Source organism: Coptis chinensis, chromosome 3 (genome assembly GCF_015680905.1).
Source record: "Coptis chinensis isolate HL-2020 chromosome 3, ASM1568090v1, whole genome shotgun sequence".
NCBI classification, from domain to species: Eukaryota; Viridiplantae; Streptophyta; class Magnoliopsida; order Ranunculales; family Ranunculaceae; genus Coptis; species Coptis chinensis.
The window spans coordinates 32,643,208-32,660,932 of record NC_141458.1 but is presented as its reverse complement, the minus strand read 5'-3'; the positions used below and the strand labels follow the sequence as shown (position 1 = coordinate 32,660,932).

Here is a 17,725-nt window from a genome sequence, read left to right as displayed (position 1 = left end):
TTCTTGCTATCACATTTTTAGCATTTTAATGATTACGAAGTACAAACCTTCAGCTGGTAAATCACTGATTGGACTGCTGATAGCACGAAGAGATGAGACCTGTTTACAGAGATATATACATCAGAAGAATGTATAATTGCATGATTGCGGCGTTCTCATATGGTCAATCACCTGCAAGGAAACCAAGCAGTGCACAGATCAAGTCTTTTGTTGAGCCTGTGCTTGAGTAGGAGTAGGTTTCTGTGTCAGTTTCATCTTCAGCCTGTCCCGTTATGGACTTATGGTTCTGTTGACCTCTCTATAAGGAAAGGCGCAAAGAAAAACAAAATAGAAACCCAACCAATGTGAGTGTCAAAAGCCATAGTCAGTTCAATCTCTTCCAGTCTCCACTCTCTAGTTCATGGAACTAGTGTGTTAGTGTGCGTGGACGGATCCACAGACATTGTTAGTAATTCGCCAAATAATTCGCGAATCGAATTTTTGAAAGGCAAAACGTATAATACAAATTTTTGTTGTTCCAAAATAAAATAAAAAAAAAAAATGAATGAAAATTCGGTTGCGTTTTTGTTATTTTTTATATATTTTATGTCTTCACTCTTACTTTAAGTTCCTCGCTCTTACATTTTTACTGATAAATTAATCCAAAAGCTTTGTTTTTATATTTTTGGACAATATTTAAATTATCATGTCATGGTGTGTGTGTGTTTTTGAAATTTGAACGGTAATTTCAATCCAAGAACAAATAAATGAAAATATCTATGTGGACAATTCAATTGGTTTTAATGTTTTTGTAGCTAAATTGTTTAGATATGTTTGTTATGTTGTAAAGAATGACAACTATTATTAATATTTACTAATATAATATCACGAATTTTTGCAACCAAACGTTTAAAACGCGTATTAATTAAACACCGTATAATTGCCATATTGCAAATTTTTGACCGAATATTTGACTATTTGACTGTACTGTTTTTTTGAATCACCGAACAATTCTCAAATTATTTTCGTACCGAATTTTTGCCGTATTCCGAATTGCTAACAGGGCCCACAGGTGTGAGACTGAGGGTCCCTCAAATTTCCAATCAAAGTTAATATTTAATTATTTATACTATGGTGTTGGTTTCTTACACTTTTAAATGTTTTAATGTCACTAATATCAGTCACTGGACAAACCTCTTAACCTTGATCAATTCATTGTTAACTCACAAAGTGTAAATCAGATTACAGATTAATACACTAGTTAGATTGTGAATACAAAGAAAAATTGACATAAAATGACTGTTAGTTAATTTTGTAACTTACTTCAATAAGCGAATTTCAGTAGTTATTAATCATTTATAATTACAAAAGGGTAATAGAGAAAAAAAAAATCATCATTTTGAGTTTTCGTTGTAATGTTTTACTGAAACAAAATGAGCTTCTCACTGGCGTGGTCGACTTGAGTACCCTCTACAAAACTCCTGGTCCCTGTGCGCGTCCGTGGAAGATATCTGTAGAAAGACTAGATGTCTAGACGTTAATGTCAGGCCAGCAAAGCCAACAGAATGAAGTAAAGAACTATATATGACAAGGCCCGTGAATTGCTGCAAGTAAGATTACTTCTTGTCGATCAGATTTGTGATGGTACGACTTTCTTTGAATAAATTTGAGCACCAGATTTTTTAACCACAAATTCTTTGTTTCTGAATACTACAACCAGCATTTGGCCCCAGACAACCACATCTCAGTTTGGTCGAAGGCTGGAATCGAGATCCTCAGATCCAACGTATGTGATAAAGATTTGATGTTAATTATGGTTCAAAATTCCAAAGTTTTAGAAATATAGAGGCTGCCTGCAACTAATTAGTTGTAGGTTTCGGCTTCTCTGGCTATTTCTCAAGTATGATCACTAAAGTTTTCGTTTTATCTGTAATCTTGGGGCATGAAACTTTCTATTATATATATATATATAAGTTAATTGTTATTGGAACTTGGAAGACTGGTTTAATCCTGAAAAGACTTCGGGCCTATTTGTTTTTTGGGTTTAAGTTATAAGAGGGTCTTATAAGACATGAGAGTCTTATAAGTGGGTCTTATAAACTGGTTTGTTTTTTATTTTAAGTTCCTCTTATAAGCACTTACAAAAAAAGAAAAAAGAAACACACAACATCTTATAGATGGTTATTTGACAAATATAACCCTGTTTTACATACCATTACATAACTTGTACTTCCAATCATTATTCAACAAAATGATCTTCTTTCGCGCCTAGTTTTATAACATCAATTCACATACAAGCAACGTTTCAAAATAGAAATCATCTTGTAGATAATTTTGTACGCATATATAAGTAATAATTTTGTAGATAACATTACAATAAAACAAAGACTACACATTTACCTCGAGGAGGTAATGGAAACCTGAAAGCTGGATTCCACACTGAAGTAGTTAACACCCTAGCATCATGGGCAGTCCCCTCCCATCCAGCCACAACATATATGAATTTCATGTTGAAGTCACAAATTGCCAACACATTTTGCCAACAATCTTTTCCACCTCTTCCTTTGTAAGGGGTCTGTTTACTAGGAGGAATAACTGCATGAATGAGAGTGCCATCTAATGCTCCAACAACCCCTTTGAATGCTCCTTCTCTAAGTTCCTTATAACTTCTAAGTTCTCCAACTGGGGCATCCCAAGATGGTGGTACAATCATCTCTTTGGAAAACAAAATCATAGCTTTCAACACTTCATGAAAGTACTTGTGAATTGTTTCTCCAGAATGTTGGAATAACCAATTTACATGTGTCATACGAGTGTTATGACTAAGTGTTAACAAGAACATCATCATCTTCTCTTCCAAAAGTAGGTGTTTACTATTGGCCAAGTACCATCTCTCTCGAAAATGACTACACAATGCTTGAAAAGATTCTTTTTCCATCCTAAAAGATTGGAAAATTTGTTTTGATGGACCATTCAAAGTCTCCCTAACTAAATCTTCTCCACTACGTTTGGAAATGCACATCTTTTGACGGACTCTCCTTGGGAGTGTATTTCTTCTTGCACGTTTGAGCAATATTACTAATGCAATAAGACTCACCAACAATGATAACTTAAAAGAATCTATATAGACCTACATATAAAAAAGATAACCATTTCAATGTATCCATCACATAAAACTATACAAGTCATTTCCTTAACACTATGTTTTTCCACAACAAAACCAACAATGAAATATTACACAGACACTCAATTTTTATTGATATTTCATATATTTGAAGAATTTGAAGCGTATCGCTCGATACGGAATGTATCGTGTATCATTTCGTATCCTATGATACGCTCCCTATATCATGTGATACGTATCGTGTATCATACGATATTGATAACTATGTATATAAGGTTGAAGAGTTAAAACAGTTCTTGGTGCTTTAAATAGTTTTCTGTAAATTTTCTACGATGTGAAGAAACATGTATGTGCCTGTGTGTGCATCTTTATATTATCACAAGTAAATTCTACCGTCTTATAAATGTTTGATTTAACAGGGCAGAGCAGGCGGTTCCAACCATGAAAACCTGCAACTAAAGCACAAGCTGCAGTAGCGCTGACAAGTGGTCGGTTGGCTAAAGCGATTCGTATGGAACTATCAAGATTAGAGACCGAAATGCAGTAAAAGCTTATGGGCAAGTGATTGGAACAAGAGAAAACTGTTCGTGATATTAACCTCAAAATGGAACTCTGAAGGAGAGAGCCGCTGTAGATTGTCAGAGGAAATTACTTGTCAATCTTCAAGGAACAACCAACAAATGGTGTATATGTGTGATAAAAAAACAAATGTGTTTGTTGTGTATAATTTTATCAGAACTCACACTACATTAGAACATGATCTTAGGTTCAAAGAAAGATTACTATGTCCCTGATGTAGCGAACACTGAAAGTAATATTGTTATCATTGTATAGATACCACAATTGTCGTAACCCAAAATTCGGATTATATTGTTATCTACCTATAATAGATTTAGCCGCTGTTGACTCCATTCAAGGGCAAAATTTCCAAATTTCGACCTTCCTTGGTAATGACGTTTCTACTAGTATTGATATTCTTTTCGAAAATGCAAGTGTATGCCCCACAAAGAAACTTAATTCTTTATTATTTTAGTGACAGAGAAAATAAAAGTCAAGACTATAATAGTGTTGTCGTTTCCTTCTTAACCGAAGTCCCGTTAAAGCTTGCTCCAATACAATTCATGCATTTTTGCAACTTTGTGAACTTCAAGGCCTCATGTAAAGTCTTGGAATGTCCAAGGTTTCATCTGTTTTGAGTCGTGTAGCCTCTTAAATCATCGAGTTCTCAATATTTGAGAAGTGTTGAGACTTGAAACTTGAGTTGGTATATCGTGATTCTCAATATGTAATATGTCTCGATCAATCAAACCAACAAAGTATAATAATTATCACAATTCAATAACCAAATTAAACAAACAAAGTGAACCAATTTCCACAATTCAAGAACTCATATTCTAACCAAGAAAAGATTTGTCATCGCCGCACTGTTTTCTTTTCAGATTGAAGTTGGAGCGGCCGATGGAGGAGTCGCGAGTCGCGAGTGGAAGCGGCCCGCGGCGAAGAGTAAAGTCGCGGCGGCCAGCGACTTTGGGGTAGTGTTGTGGCAAAAGAAGAAAATGGAGGCAAAAAGAAATGAGAAAGAGAAGGCAGAAGAGAGAAGAGAGAACGAGGGCAAAGGGTAGTGTGCTTGGGGCGTTTGCGTCTTTTTCCAGTTTATGAGACTTAGGGGCCATTTGTTTTTACCTCTTATAAGACTTTGAGGTCTTATAACCTCTTATAAGATGTGGCCCAGTGATTTTGGACATTTTTTTGGTTTGTTTTTTGCCTCTTATAAGAGGCATTCTACTAGAAATGTCTTATAAGAGGCTCCAATTCTATAAGTACCAAAATTAGATCTACTTCAATTCTATAAGTCTTACAACTTGAAAAATGACTCAAACACCCCCGTCCATATACCCCTAGCCTCATTTATCTCTTATTCCTTTTTCATTATTTTATTTTCCAAATAACTCTATTACCGTAGCCACCACCGGTTACCACCACCACCACCACTGCCGCCACTACCACCACCACCATCACCACAACCACTACCACCACCACCACCACCACCACCACTGTGCTATTAAAACCACCACTACCACCACCACCACCACCACCACCACCACCACCACTATCACCGTACTATTAAGACCAATATCATCACCTCCACTACCACCACCACCACCGTGCTATTAAGACATCCACCACTTTTACTACCACCACCATCACCGTGCTATTAAAACCAATATCATCACCTCCACTACCACCACCGCCATGCTATTAAGACCACTACCACCACCGCCGCCAATTAAGGTAGTTTCCTAAAATCGATATTCTAATTATCAAAATTGATTTGAAATCGAAAATCAAACTATACGTTTGTTTCAAATTAATATATTCAAGTTAAATATGATGTAAAGTAGGGTTATATTTGTCAAATAACCATCTATAAGATGTCATGTATTTGTTTTTTCTATTTTTACAAGTGCTTATAAGAGGAACTTAAAATAAAAAACAAACCACTTTATAAGACCATCTTATAAGACCCTCTTATAACACATGGTCTTATAAGACCCTCTTATATATAACTTAACCCAAAAAAACAAATAGCCCCTTACAAAATTGTAGTAGATCCAATTTTGGTACTTACAGAAATCATGCCTCTTATAAGACATTTCTAATAGAATGCCTCTTATAAGAGGCAAAAAACAAACCAAAAAAATGCTAAAAATCACTGGGCCACATCTTATAAGAGGTTATAAGACATCATATAAGAGGCAAAAACAAATGGCCCCTTCAACTTCCTACAGTATAATATGGTCTATGTTGGGAGTATACTACACTGGTCCTACAGTATAATATGGTCTATGTTGGGAGTATACTACACTGGTCCTGTACTTCATACATAGTTCGTGATTCTGAACGAAACTTTGAAATTCCGTTTGAAATTTCGGTTTTTCAAAAAACCAGAATTCCGAATATAGAGTCGAAATATCTGAAATTTTGAAATCATCCGAAATTCCAAATGTAATAGGGTCGAAATATAATAAATTTCGGTTTTTGGATTTGTCAGAATTCTGAGAATTCCAAAATTCCGAATGACTTCATATCTCTAAAACTGGAAAAAACTAGGGCTGTCAACGGGCCGGATTCTAGCCGGACCTAGGTATGTTTAGGCCTGGTCCGATTACAGTTTTGCTAAGTCCAAGCCCCGCCCGGCCTAATTCTTTTCGAACCCAAGACTGATCGGGCCTAGTCCATGTCCGAAATATCTCATGTCTGGCAACTAGAAAGTTATCCAACAGACTACACATTCTATTTGTTCTAACTTTGTTTAACCTAAACTAATACTCTTAAAGCTTAAAAACAAATAAAAAATACAACTACAAGTATCAAAATGTCGGGTCGAGCCACTAACGGACCGGACATAGGTGTGTCAAGAACTGTCCCATTAAGGCTATCGGGCCTAATTTTAAGTCTAAGTCCCTATGTTATCGGTTCGGATCCAATCGGGCTTCGGGCCTAGCCCGGTCCATTGACAACCCTAGAAAAAACCGTGTTTTGAGGATAGAGAGTAGGTTTTTGTGACCAATGGTTTGGATTTTGGACCATACTTAATGATTCCGAAATCGTCGGAATTCTGACAAATCGAAAAAGATGTATCAAAATTTACAAGGTCCTCATTTTCACCAGAAAATTATACATGGCCGGAATTAAAATATTTTTTATTCATCTTTTATCATTTTATGTTCATTTAAACATTAAATAAAAATGAAAATGAAATAAAAATACATGAGCAATTAATTTTAAACAAATAAATATTCAATGGATTTTTAATTAAATTGCAAATCAATTTAATTTGTTGGTTAAATTTTAACCAACAAATAAAAATTAAAAATACAAATTACCAAGTAGTCAAGTCAATTTTTTTTTTTCATGTCTTAGGTCCATTTTTTTCCCCAAGCGACTTCCAAATTTTTTGAAAATTAGTTTACAACATTTGAAGGCTCAAAATAACCATAAAGTTAATAAAACGCTACAAAAATTTCGACAGTCTCCCTTGTAAATTTCACATTATACTTCATAAACCTGTTATAAATTCATACACGTCATAAACTAACAAACATACAATCATACATACATGCATAGCCACAAAAACTTCCAACATAGTCTACCCTGTAAATTTCACGTTACACGCTATAAACCTGTCATAAATTCATACAAAATACAAAATACAAAACTATTTACTATACTAACAAACATATATAGCCAAACATACGTAACCTAAAATACAAAGTTACAAAATAACAAAGAAGTCTAAGATATGAAAAATTATTACAACCCAAATGTCTTCAAAAGTCCAAGTCCAAATGTCTCCCAACATCCATTAGAAACATAATTCCAAAACCTAAGTCTAAGTTCAAAAGTCTAATTAGAAGCATAGTTTAAACTAACACAAATCTCATAATACATAGTTATGCGCTTTCATATGAGAATAAATTAATTGAGTGCAATATTGCTCCCAACTCATAGTTTTCATGAACGCCAGTTATGATTATACACATATTGATCATAAGAACTTTGAGTAAGGTAGGTGCCCATCTAAAGTAGGTACCCAATGATGGGATACCCATCGTATTGAACAACAGCAGTCGGAGACCAAATTTCTCCTACCTTCACAAAACCCGACTCACTAGTAGACAAAGGCTCCTAAGAAAAATCAAAATCAAGTATTGGTATATTAGAAAAATAAATGATTTGAAATGTAAACAAATTTGGAAATAAACTTTATAAATACCTCAAACACTGCATACTGGTGGCCCATCTCCTGATGTGGTTGGAAATGATACGACTCGATCTCTTGACCAGAAGGGGAATGATATGGCGGCTCGCTCTCTTGCCTAGAAGGATAGCGATAATAGGAAGAGGCAGCACTACTTTCACTCGAGTAGTTCCCGTAATAAGAAGAATTATCACTTAACTTGCTCCACCGGGTTGTGCTCTCCTAGTTCTCTGGTGACTCCTAGAAACTCGTCTAGTTCCTTCCATGCGCCTCTCACCATCACCATTGAAAGGGTCAAAATCTGCATCCCTGTCATATCGCCGATACAATTGATATGCATCCTCAGTAAGACCACCACCACCGCCACCACCACCATCATCACCACCAGCATCACATCATCATCATCATCGCCCTGCCCACTGATAAGAGCCCAAAACTGTAGTTTTAACTTTTAACCCCTTAACAATAATCCTTTTAGACCAATAATGCGAGTAATAAATAAGAGTTAATACTAATTACATGTTTTTATGTATTTCAGGAATTGAAGTCAATTATGTACATAAATGTGTCACTTTGGCGATATAAAGAAGCAAGGGTTGGTTGCTAAGAAGTTATGTGATTAAATGCCAAGATGGGCAGAAACAGCACACAAAAAGTCAGCAGAATTTTCAAAGATCGTATCTTTGGACTCAGGCCTCGGAATTGGGTGTACCTTATGTTAAAATGACCAGATCGAGAAGAGATTTCCAATGGTCCAAACCTTGACCCAATCAGAGGAGCAGAAGTGGACGAAAAGCCTATTGAAGTCAAAGCCAGCTGAAAAGGGCCCTGTGGACTGAAGAAATTGGGTTTTGGGCTCGATTTTCCGGCCCAAAACATGGACCCTCAGCCCATGCACAAAAATGTGGATCTGGTCTCCTCCATTTACACACACAAAACTTAGCTCTTAAGTATCAATTAGCTTAGGATAGAAAATAGCCATTAGAGAATATTTTAGATCTAGTTTTGAGTTTTTTTCAATTAATTAGTTTTCAATTATTATTTTAGATCTAGTTTTTACTTTGCAATAGATTAGTTAAAACAAGTAAATGATTAATTTAGAATCACATTTAGTTTTATAATAAAGTAGTCATCTTTAATTCCGATTTAGTTTATTGATTCAATTCTTGTTTAGTTTTAGTATTGTTAAATTCATAAATTAGTTGTCTTCAATTGCTAATTAGTTAATCATACTCTAGTTTTAATTATTTAGTTATCAATTTCACTTCTTAGTTGTTAATTTAGATTTGAATCTATTGATTAGTTAAATTAGTAAAGTTAGAGTCTTTATATGATGTCTAGTTTTAATTCAATTGGAAATGATAGTTTGATAAATCAAGGCTAAACCTCCATTAGAGGGTTTGATGAAAACCTTGATGAAAACTTGATTGTGTAGTGTAGAATCGTTGTAAGAGTCTATTCCATTCTAGAAAGTCGTTGATTTGCCATGAGAATGGGTGGACGTCTTCACATGCTAGTTATGAATTGGTAGAGATGCCATGTATAATTAGGGATTAGAACGACCAATTCTTACCGTAAGAACGTAAGAATTGGATTACAATAATCTATGCTAGTCTATTAAGTTGGATTCAAGGTGGATTCAATTCCCCCCTAATTCTTATTCTAGATTCAAACCTTAGTATCCCGTAACATTTCGTAGTTGAATCATTATAGTTAGTATCTTGTTCTTAGAATTCCCTTCGTAAAACTCTCGTTAGACTTTGGATAGATTCACAATTATAGAAAACTTGAATGCTAAAGAACTAGGAGTGGAACGAATCTTCTATTCCAACTCTACTTCAATAGTATCGAGAGTAGAAATCTTTGATAAACACTGTCTTCGTATAAGTTTAGTTTTACTTGCGTTTGAATTTTATCATTTATTCGTAGGTAGAATTATTCAATTTTTACGTTTATCACCCACCACCACCATTATCATCACTTGAATCACCAATGATATTATTATCTGGTTCCCCATTGGAATTAAATATTTCATCATCAGTGTAATCATGATAATCTCCAATGGTGTCATTAGGTGGTTGTTGTTCTTCTTCCCAATCAAAGCGATGTCGATTTGGTAGGGGTGCGTGGTTCCTTATATCCTCTCCTAACATCTGTGCAATGAGGGGGTCAGGTAAGCCGTCCTCACTATCTAAGTCAGGTAGTGGAGGGGGATTTCTAATCCACTCGAACCAAGGGTCCTCGACTTCAGACTCAGCAAAGTAATGATGTAGATCAATCGGGCCATCTTGCTCCTTTACTCTTTTCAAGTGTTTCATCTTCAACCTCAAGTTGTAATGCACATAAACAAAGTCATGTAGAGTTTCATCATTCATGGTGTTCCTTTTCTTCGAATGGATTATCCTAAACGTGCTCCAGTTTCGCTCACACCCAGATGACGAACACGTTTGAGATAAAATTTGAATGGCTACTTCCCTGAGATTAGGTGCATCCTTCCCATATGAAAACCACCAATCAGGTGCATATATTCATTTACATGACTTTAGTAAAGCTTTAATACAAAGCTAAACACCACAATTTTTATTTAAAACCTACACGCTTACCCGGTTGAGTTGAACTCCTGCCATGCATAGCGGCTAGTGTACCAAAGGAACCATTTGCATCCAAAAAGGCCTTTAACTGTATATCACTTGTAAATATTTAAAAGTAAAGGCAAGTAATAAAGTAGCATGTTTCATTTCTTTCTTACCTCGATCATGCACTTTGCTTGTTTTGCAGGTTCAGCAACCAACTTTGCAATCACTACTTGCAAAGCATATATCAAATCCCCCCGGTTTGCCAAATCATTACTATATTGCTCGCTTGGATTTAGATAATAAGCTGAGAAACACATACGCATTCAATATGAGATAGAAAACTCCAAAATATATTTTTCATTCATTATAAATAAAGAACTCAAAACCTATAATTGCTTACCATCCTTGTGCAAAACATGTGACAATTGTTTTTCCCATCTCCGGTCAATAATACACAAGATCCAAGAATGATATTTGGTTGCCCTCTGCACTTCACATCTGATCTGCTCCATTGCAGCATGCAAATATCCCATGGTAGGCTTTTCATCACCATCCACTAATCTCAAAACCTTTACCAAAGGTTTAAAAACTCTAACAAGCGTCTTTATCTTCCTCCAAAATGACTTATCAGCTATGGTATCCTCAACCTTAAGTGGCATCATTGATGGTTTTCTTCCTTTAAGCGCCAACCAATTAGGTGATGTAAACATCTCTCTTAGCTTGTCCATTTTTTCCACCATGCACTTCAAAGCAATGTAATTGCTTGCAAATCTCGTAGGCCCTGGTCTCACAAGTTCTCCATCACACTTAGCCCGCATCAAATCAAGAACTTGAGGATGATTGTAAATGTAGGTTGTGACCTCCCTAGCTCGCTCAACATTTTTCTTCACAGCTGTTTTTCTACCCAACTCCTTCAAGATTAAGTCAATACAATGCGTAGCACAAGGCGTCCAAAACAAATTGTAACCTGAAATTGAAAACACAAAATAAGTGTTTATAAGCAATTGCAATAGATTAACAAAAATCTATATCAATTATAATTTAAACATATTTACCAGGAGTAGCCATAATCACTTCTCCAACTTTCTTGTAGTTGCTCCCATTGCCTGTAATAACTTGAACAACGTACTCTTTCCCTATCATATTAATCACCTCCTTCATATGTGTAAGTATGAAAATATGGTCTTTACAATGCCCTGACACCTCCTTTGAGGTGTGGAAGACGGTCTGCCCATCACAATATACCATAAAGTTCATGATATTCTTCCTAGTGGGCCCTGTCCAACCATCACACATAAGTGTAGTATGGTAAGTGTTCATGATTCTGAACGAAATGTCGGAATTCCGGTGGATATTTCGGTTTTTCAAATAAACGAAACAACATCGAAACGAATTACTCCAAAATTGCAAATTTCGATACATCACCCGAAATACCCGGAATTCCGATTTTTCGATTTGTCAGAATTCCGACGATTTTGAAATTGTGAACTATGGTTTTGAGTAATTCGTTGAAGAATAATTCACATGTGATTTGGTGGGGATACAGTCCATTTTAAGCCAATTCAACTGGCGCCAAATGAATTACAGTTTCTTGCGTGATTTGGATATGTTTGCAAATTGAGCCAAATCAAGTGGCATGGTTTGTACTCTCTATTTATCAAAATCACTCTGTATATATACAAGGTAATGTCTAGATAGAGAGTGATTTCTGCCTGTTTTCACTCTACTTTTGCGGGGATACAATGCCATTGGACTCAACCTAAGAAATAAGAGGGAGATGTGGAAAACAGTTAAACCTTAATAAGGGCATCTCCAATGGGGGGTGTAAACTGTATAAAGTGTAAAGTTTACACTCCAAGCATAAAAAAACTCTCTCCAATGGGGTGGTATACGTTGGCATAGTTTATTTGAAATTTTGGAATTATCGAAATTCTGAAAATCTAAAAAACCAAAATTCACAATATTTCGACCCATGTCATATTTTGATTTCGACTAATTTCGGAATCATCAATATTTCAACCCTATGTTGTTTTTTCGTTTTTTAAAAAAAAAAAACAAAATATCTGGCAGAATTCCGACATTCCATTCGGCCATTCGAATTATAAACACTAATTGTAGGTAATAGACTATTAGTTGATAGAGGAGGTGGGGAATTCCCCATCTCGCTATTAGTTGATAAATATCTCGGGCGACACTTTAACCAACGTCCAAACAAAAACAATTTCGGACGTCACTTTAAGTCACATCCCTTCCTAGTTCTAAATTAATTCATAATTTGTAATTTTTTAACTCAGACTCAGACATTACTTTAAACGATGTCTGAGTTTAAAATTTGTTTTTTTACACTTCTCCATTGGGGACTATAGAGTGTGGATATTTATAGGATATACAATAGTATGCAATTGGAGTTGTAAAATCCTAATGGCACCTGGGTGGAGCCTATGTGAAAGTGTAATTTTACACCCCCCATTGGAGATGCCCTAAGTACTGCCACCCTAGCTTTTTAACTTTTATGCCTTAAATCCTTTCATGTTTTTTCTTTCCTTATTTCTTTTTAGGGCAATGTTTTCTTTCCTTGTATATATATAAAATAAAATACTTGTCAAGCTTTACCCCCAAAAAACCCTCGTCCAAAACCATGCATTTACCAATAAAATAAAATCCAAACCATGATTTAATTTAAGTCGTTTATGTGATTTTAAGTTGAATGTTTTTGTGCCTGACAAATTATACGCTAGAAAGATTCAGATTGTTAAAATTAATCTCTTCTCTCTCTCTCTCTCTCTCTCTCTCTCTCTCTGTTTGGGGTGCATAACTTATAATTATTTATTTTGGTAAATGCCAGAATTGGACGTTGAATAAATGATTGAGACAAAACGGCCCGTTAAAAGTGGCAGAGAAATTTTATTCCAACTGCGGACTTGACCCCTACGAAAAGCAAACGGTTTGTTACATTTATACTCTCTCTCTTTGAATAAAAAAAATAAAAACACCAATTTAGTTTTAATCCTCTCATTCTAGATTCTCTTTTCATGGTGATCTCTCTCTCTCTCTCTCTCTCTCTAATCTTTGAATAAAAAAAAGAACTAAAAACACCAATTTAGTTTTAATAATCCTCTCACTCTAACGCTTCTCTTTCGCAGATCTTCAAAAATTAATGTCATTCAAATGATATGTTGAGAATAGGAAAATTGTTTTTGTGAGTTACGTGAAGGATTATGGATGCCTCGTTGTTATCGATGAAGTTATCGATCATAATTGGGTATGCTTTCGATTGATTCGTTGTTCAAAGAGATGGGACTAATACCCGATGGGAAAATATTTGTAGAAGTATCCTTAGCATGAGGTGGTGTCCTATTGATATTGATGAGGGGATATTGCACACTGAATCAATGAGCAAGGTCTTATTTGTGTTTGTCGTGAACTTGTTGAAGAGTACAGGATGTTTTGATGAGGCCATGGAGTTCATAAAAAAGATGTCGTTTGACAATCGAAGTGTGGGGTTCAGATGAATAAATAAATGTATTGTTTGATAATAAATGTAGATTTGTAGTGTGGGCTAATATATTTCTAATGCTAATCTAGATGAGATTGGTTACTATGAATTTGATTTGTTGATTATTTGTCATTTAATGTTTGTGTTTGGCGTGATGATAAGTAATTATGTGCTTCGGTGAGTTATTCCTCCACCTATACACCATTATTCAATATAATGTCTTAATTCCTTGTTATGTTGTTTCTATGTTTGTTTTCAGAATAAATTTCTATAACAGTAATGAAGATTAAAAAGGCTAAGGAAAAGGAGCCCTCAGATAGCTAGAATGAGACGAATTTAATAGCACCACGCACATAATGTCGTACAAGTGAGATACAATGTCTTACTATGATCATATTTAGTTCAGTTAAATGTGTCATTTAACAACACCACATAATGTCGTACATGTGAGATACAATGTCTTACTATGATCATATTTAGTTATGTTAAACGAGCATTTTCAGGTTATCCAAATATGAATATTACAACACTACATAATGTTGTACATGTGAGATACATATACAATATCTTCATATATAAATGTTATGGAAGGTATTAGGGGTATTTCATACTATCATCAAGTGGGTTCAGTTAAACGTGTCATTAACACTACATAATGTCGTATATGTGAGATACAATGTCTTACTATGATCATATTTAGTTCAGTTAAAAATGTATTATCAAGTTATCCAAATACGAATGCTACAACACTACATAATGTCGTGCATATGAGATACAATGTCTTCATATATAAATATTATGGAAGGGTATTAGGGGTATTTCATACTATCATCAAGTACTATCATCAAGTACGTGGTCGACTCGTTGAAAATGTTATTCTCAACTCACTTATCATTATACTGGCATTAATCATACACAACAATTGATCACACGTGCATAATTATTTTCATGCATTAATGCAAATCAATCATGCATTTAAATATCATGGAACGCAACTCGAATGGTCATCAATCAAATACAATTCAAACAACCACAATCACGTACACAATTAAATGATAACATTATACACATATAGTTATCACAAAAATAATATATAATATATAATATAGTGGCTGCACCTGTGATAGGGTTATATACTAAAATCATTACTTTTGTATTAACTCTAATTCTTTATATTTTGAATGAGAATCATATGGGCAAATGTTATGCATATTATATATGTTATTAGTTATATGTATGTGTTTAATACTTTATGTTGTAGATGATATGGTCTGTGGTGACACACAGAAAATCATATCATCTGTACCTTATAAAGTATAAGTAAACGTTCACAACCTAAATGGATTTGGACAAACCATTGGTACGATTGTAGTATAATCTGGTATTAGTCTATCTTGACTACATGATTACACTAGTACACTTTGTGTGTATTGAACAGGACCAAGTGAGGTTGTTTATCTTTATACTGACTATATAAGAGAACAAACACCTCTGTTATTATGGATGTTTGTCCTCTTAATCCGGATATAATAACGGGCACTTACGTGCATTGTACATTGCTTTAAATCATCAATGAGTGAGATTCATTTGTGAATCAACAAACTCGATGGATTGGATAATGACATTGTATGTAAGGTGTGCTGTTGATTATAGAAGGAATCCGTGACCTGTAGAAAGTCGGGCTGATGATGTCCCATTGAGGAGCTCATAAGGATTGTCATGTAAACCCTGCAGGTGGATTTAATCCGACATGACAATGAGGTTGAGTGGTACTACTCAAGGATATAAGAAGTTGATTAATGTAGTTATCAGTAACTTGACTAAATCAACGGGCATTCGATATCTTAAACACGGGGAGATCAACAAGCATATAATATGGAGCCCATAAACATAACATGTAATTTGGGGTTAGGGCGGTAGTGCAACAATAACCTTTAGTAGAATAAGCCATTTGTTGACGGACTTGGGCCGTGTGTTCTGGGCGAACATGGGAAGCCCAAGCCCGTCTGGAGGCCCAACCCTAATTTTTCCTCATGGTCCCTGTTGTAGCCTATAAATAGAAACCTCTTTCTCTGGCCGTTTTTTCTCAAGGTTTTGCTCAAGAAAAATAGATCCAAAATCAGTTCCAATTTTGTGAGTGAGAGAGGCCAAGAGAGAAAGAAGAGGGTGGTAGATCGTTGCCATACAACGTCCATTCCATTGATAGGAATACAACAGAAGATCAAGAGGTTGTTGCTGATTTCATAAAGCTTGGATTCTCAAAGATAAGAAGCCGATCTAAAAGGTATCATTTCTATCCAAAATCATGGACACCCCTTATTCCGCTGCGCGTGGGTGTTCACGGTTTGTAGATCATTCGTTGCAACCATAACGGTTCCTACAACCTGTACATAAGGCTGCCTATGTATCCAATCTTTCAAGATTATAATCAAGCCTTACGTAGCTCTTAACTAATAAATATCATCATTCTTGTATGTACCTTTAAGTAAAAGAACAATTTATACTATATAGAATCACATACAATAAGTTTCAAATACTCCCACTATCATATACGTAAAGTTTCATACCTAGAGATACACTATGAACCTTTAAATCCAAAAACTCACAAATGGATATTTCTCTACTTTTGATTAAAAAAAAAACGATCTTATGAACCATGTCGGTTCCAAATAAAACCACAGTCTAAAAGTATACTACAAACACTATATAAAACACCCAAGAAGAGTTTAAGAGACTCTTAGTTCATTACTAGACATATTTTCCAAAATAGGTTCATACACATAAAGGATAACACGGTAGGTTTTCTAGCCAACTTGTCAATGCTATAGTTTTTCCTACATTCATCCAAATGACATGTAACTTAATTATTTAGAAACTAAAGTATGTAGACATACTTTTTCATATAGAACTTGAAGTCCCAACCTCATCCCATCTAAAATAAAACTTAGGTTGAAAACGGTAAAAATCCTAATTTCAGCAAATTGGATTTCTGACAGACTATCTTCCGAATAACACAACTCTTTCCACAGGTATCCAAATACATCGAGGCTTTTTGTGTTGAAAAGATAACACACAGAACTTATTTTTTTTATGTTTTACAAAAATACTCAATCTCATTCTAAGTGTACGAAAACTAGGTTAGAACACAGTGCATAGAAACTGATTTTTGACGCACTGTTTTCTGCTAGTCAAACTTCCAGACGTCATAATTAATTCCACAAGCCTTCGAATGCGATGATGCCAATTGGAATAGAAATCAGACTTCCAGATATTACTCTTTTATGTTTTATAAAAATTCTAAATCTTACCCTAACTATTTTAAAACTGGACTTGAACACAGTGCACAAAAACTGACTTCTGACGCACTGCTTTCTGTCAACCAAACTTCCAGACATTATCTCCATAGACCTCGGAATGTGACGAGGCCAATTGAGTTGGAAAGAAGACTCAGAACACTCACTTTTTCATGTTTTAGCGAGAGTTTGAATCTGACCCTAACTATGTGAAAACTCGATTCCAAACCAGACACAGATCAAATTTCTGTAGTCAGAAAATTCTGACGTGCCAACTTCCGAAAGGTGTAACTCCTTCAACGTAAACCAAAATGCTATGGGGCTTTTTGAGTTTGAAAGAGGACAGCTAAAACTTACTTAACATGTTTTAATCAAAACCTATATCAATTTCTAAAGACAATGAAAATCGTCTCCAAATCAGACAAAATTCCTAACTAGAACAGGAACAAAACAACATCAATATTGGAACTAAGTGTACACCCATATAAATACTTA

General features: G+C 35.0%; 2 protein-coding genes across 2 annotated transcripts; both read right to left on the bottom strand.

The window, feature by feature from the left end:
* Positions 1-2,350: 2,350 nt before the first annotated feature.
* Positions 2,351-3,001, bottom strand: LOC147509235 (uncharacterized). Its single transcript, XM_086597744.1, has one exon. The coding sequence runs from the start codon at positions 2,999-3,001 to the stop codon at positions 2,351-2,353; it is 651 nt and encodes a 216-aa protein (XP_086453870.1).
* Positions 3,002-9,820: 6,819 nt separating this feature from the next.
* On the bottom strand, positions 9,821-11,602 carry LOC147509234 (uncharacterized). Its single transcript, XM_086597743.1, has 5 exons — positions 11,497-11,602; positions 10,842-11,408; positions 10,615-10,745; positions 10,461-10,544; positions 9,821-10,357 (listed from the first exon to the last, which is right to left on the bottom strand). The coding sequence occupies exons 1-5, from the start codon at positions 11,600-11,602 to the stop codon at positions 9,821-9,823; spliced, it is 1,425 nt and encodes a 474-aa protein (XP_086453869.1).
* Positions 11,603-17,725: the final 6,123 nt, after the last annotated feature.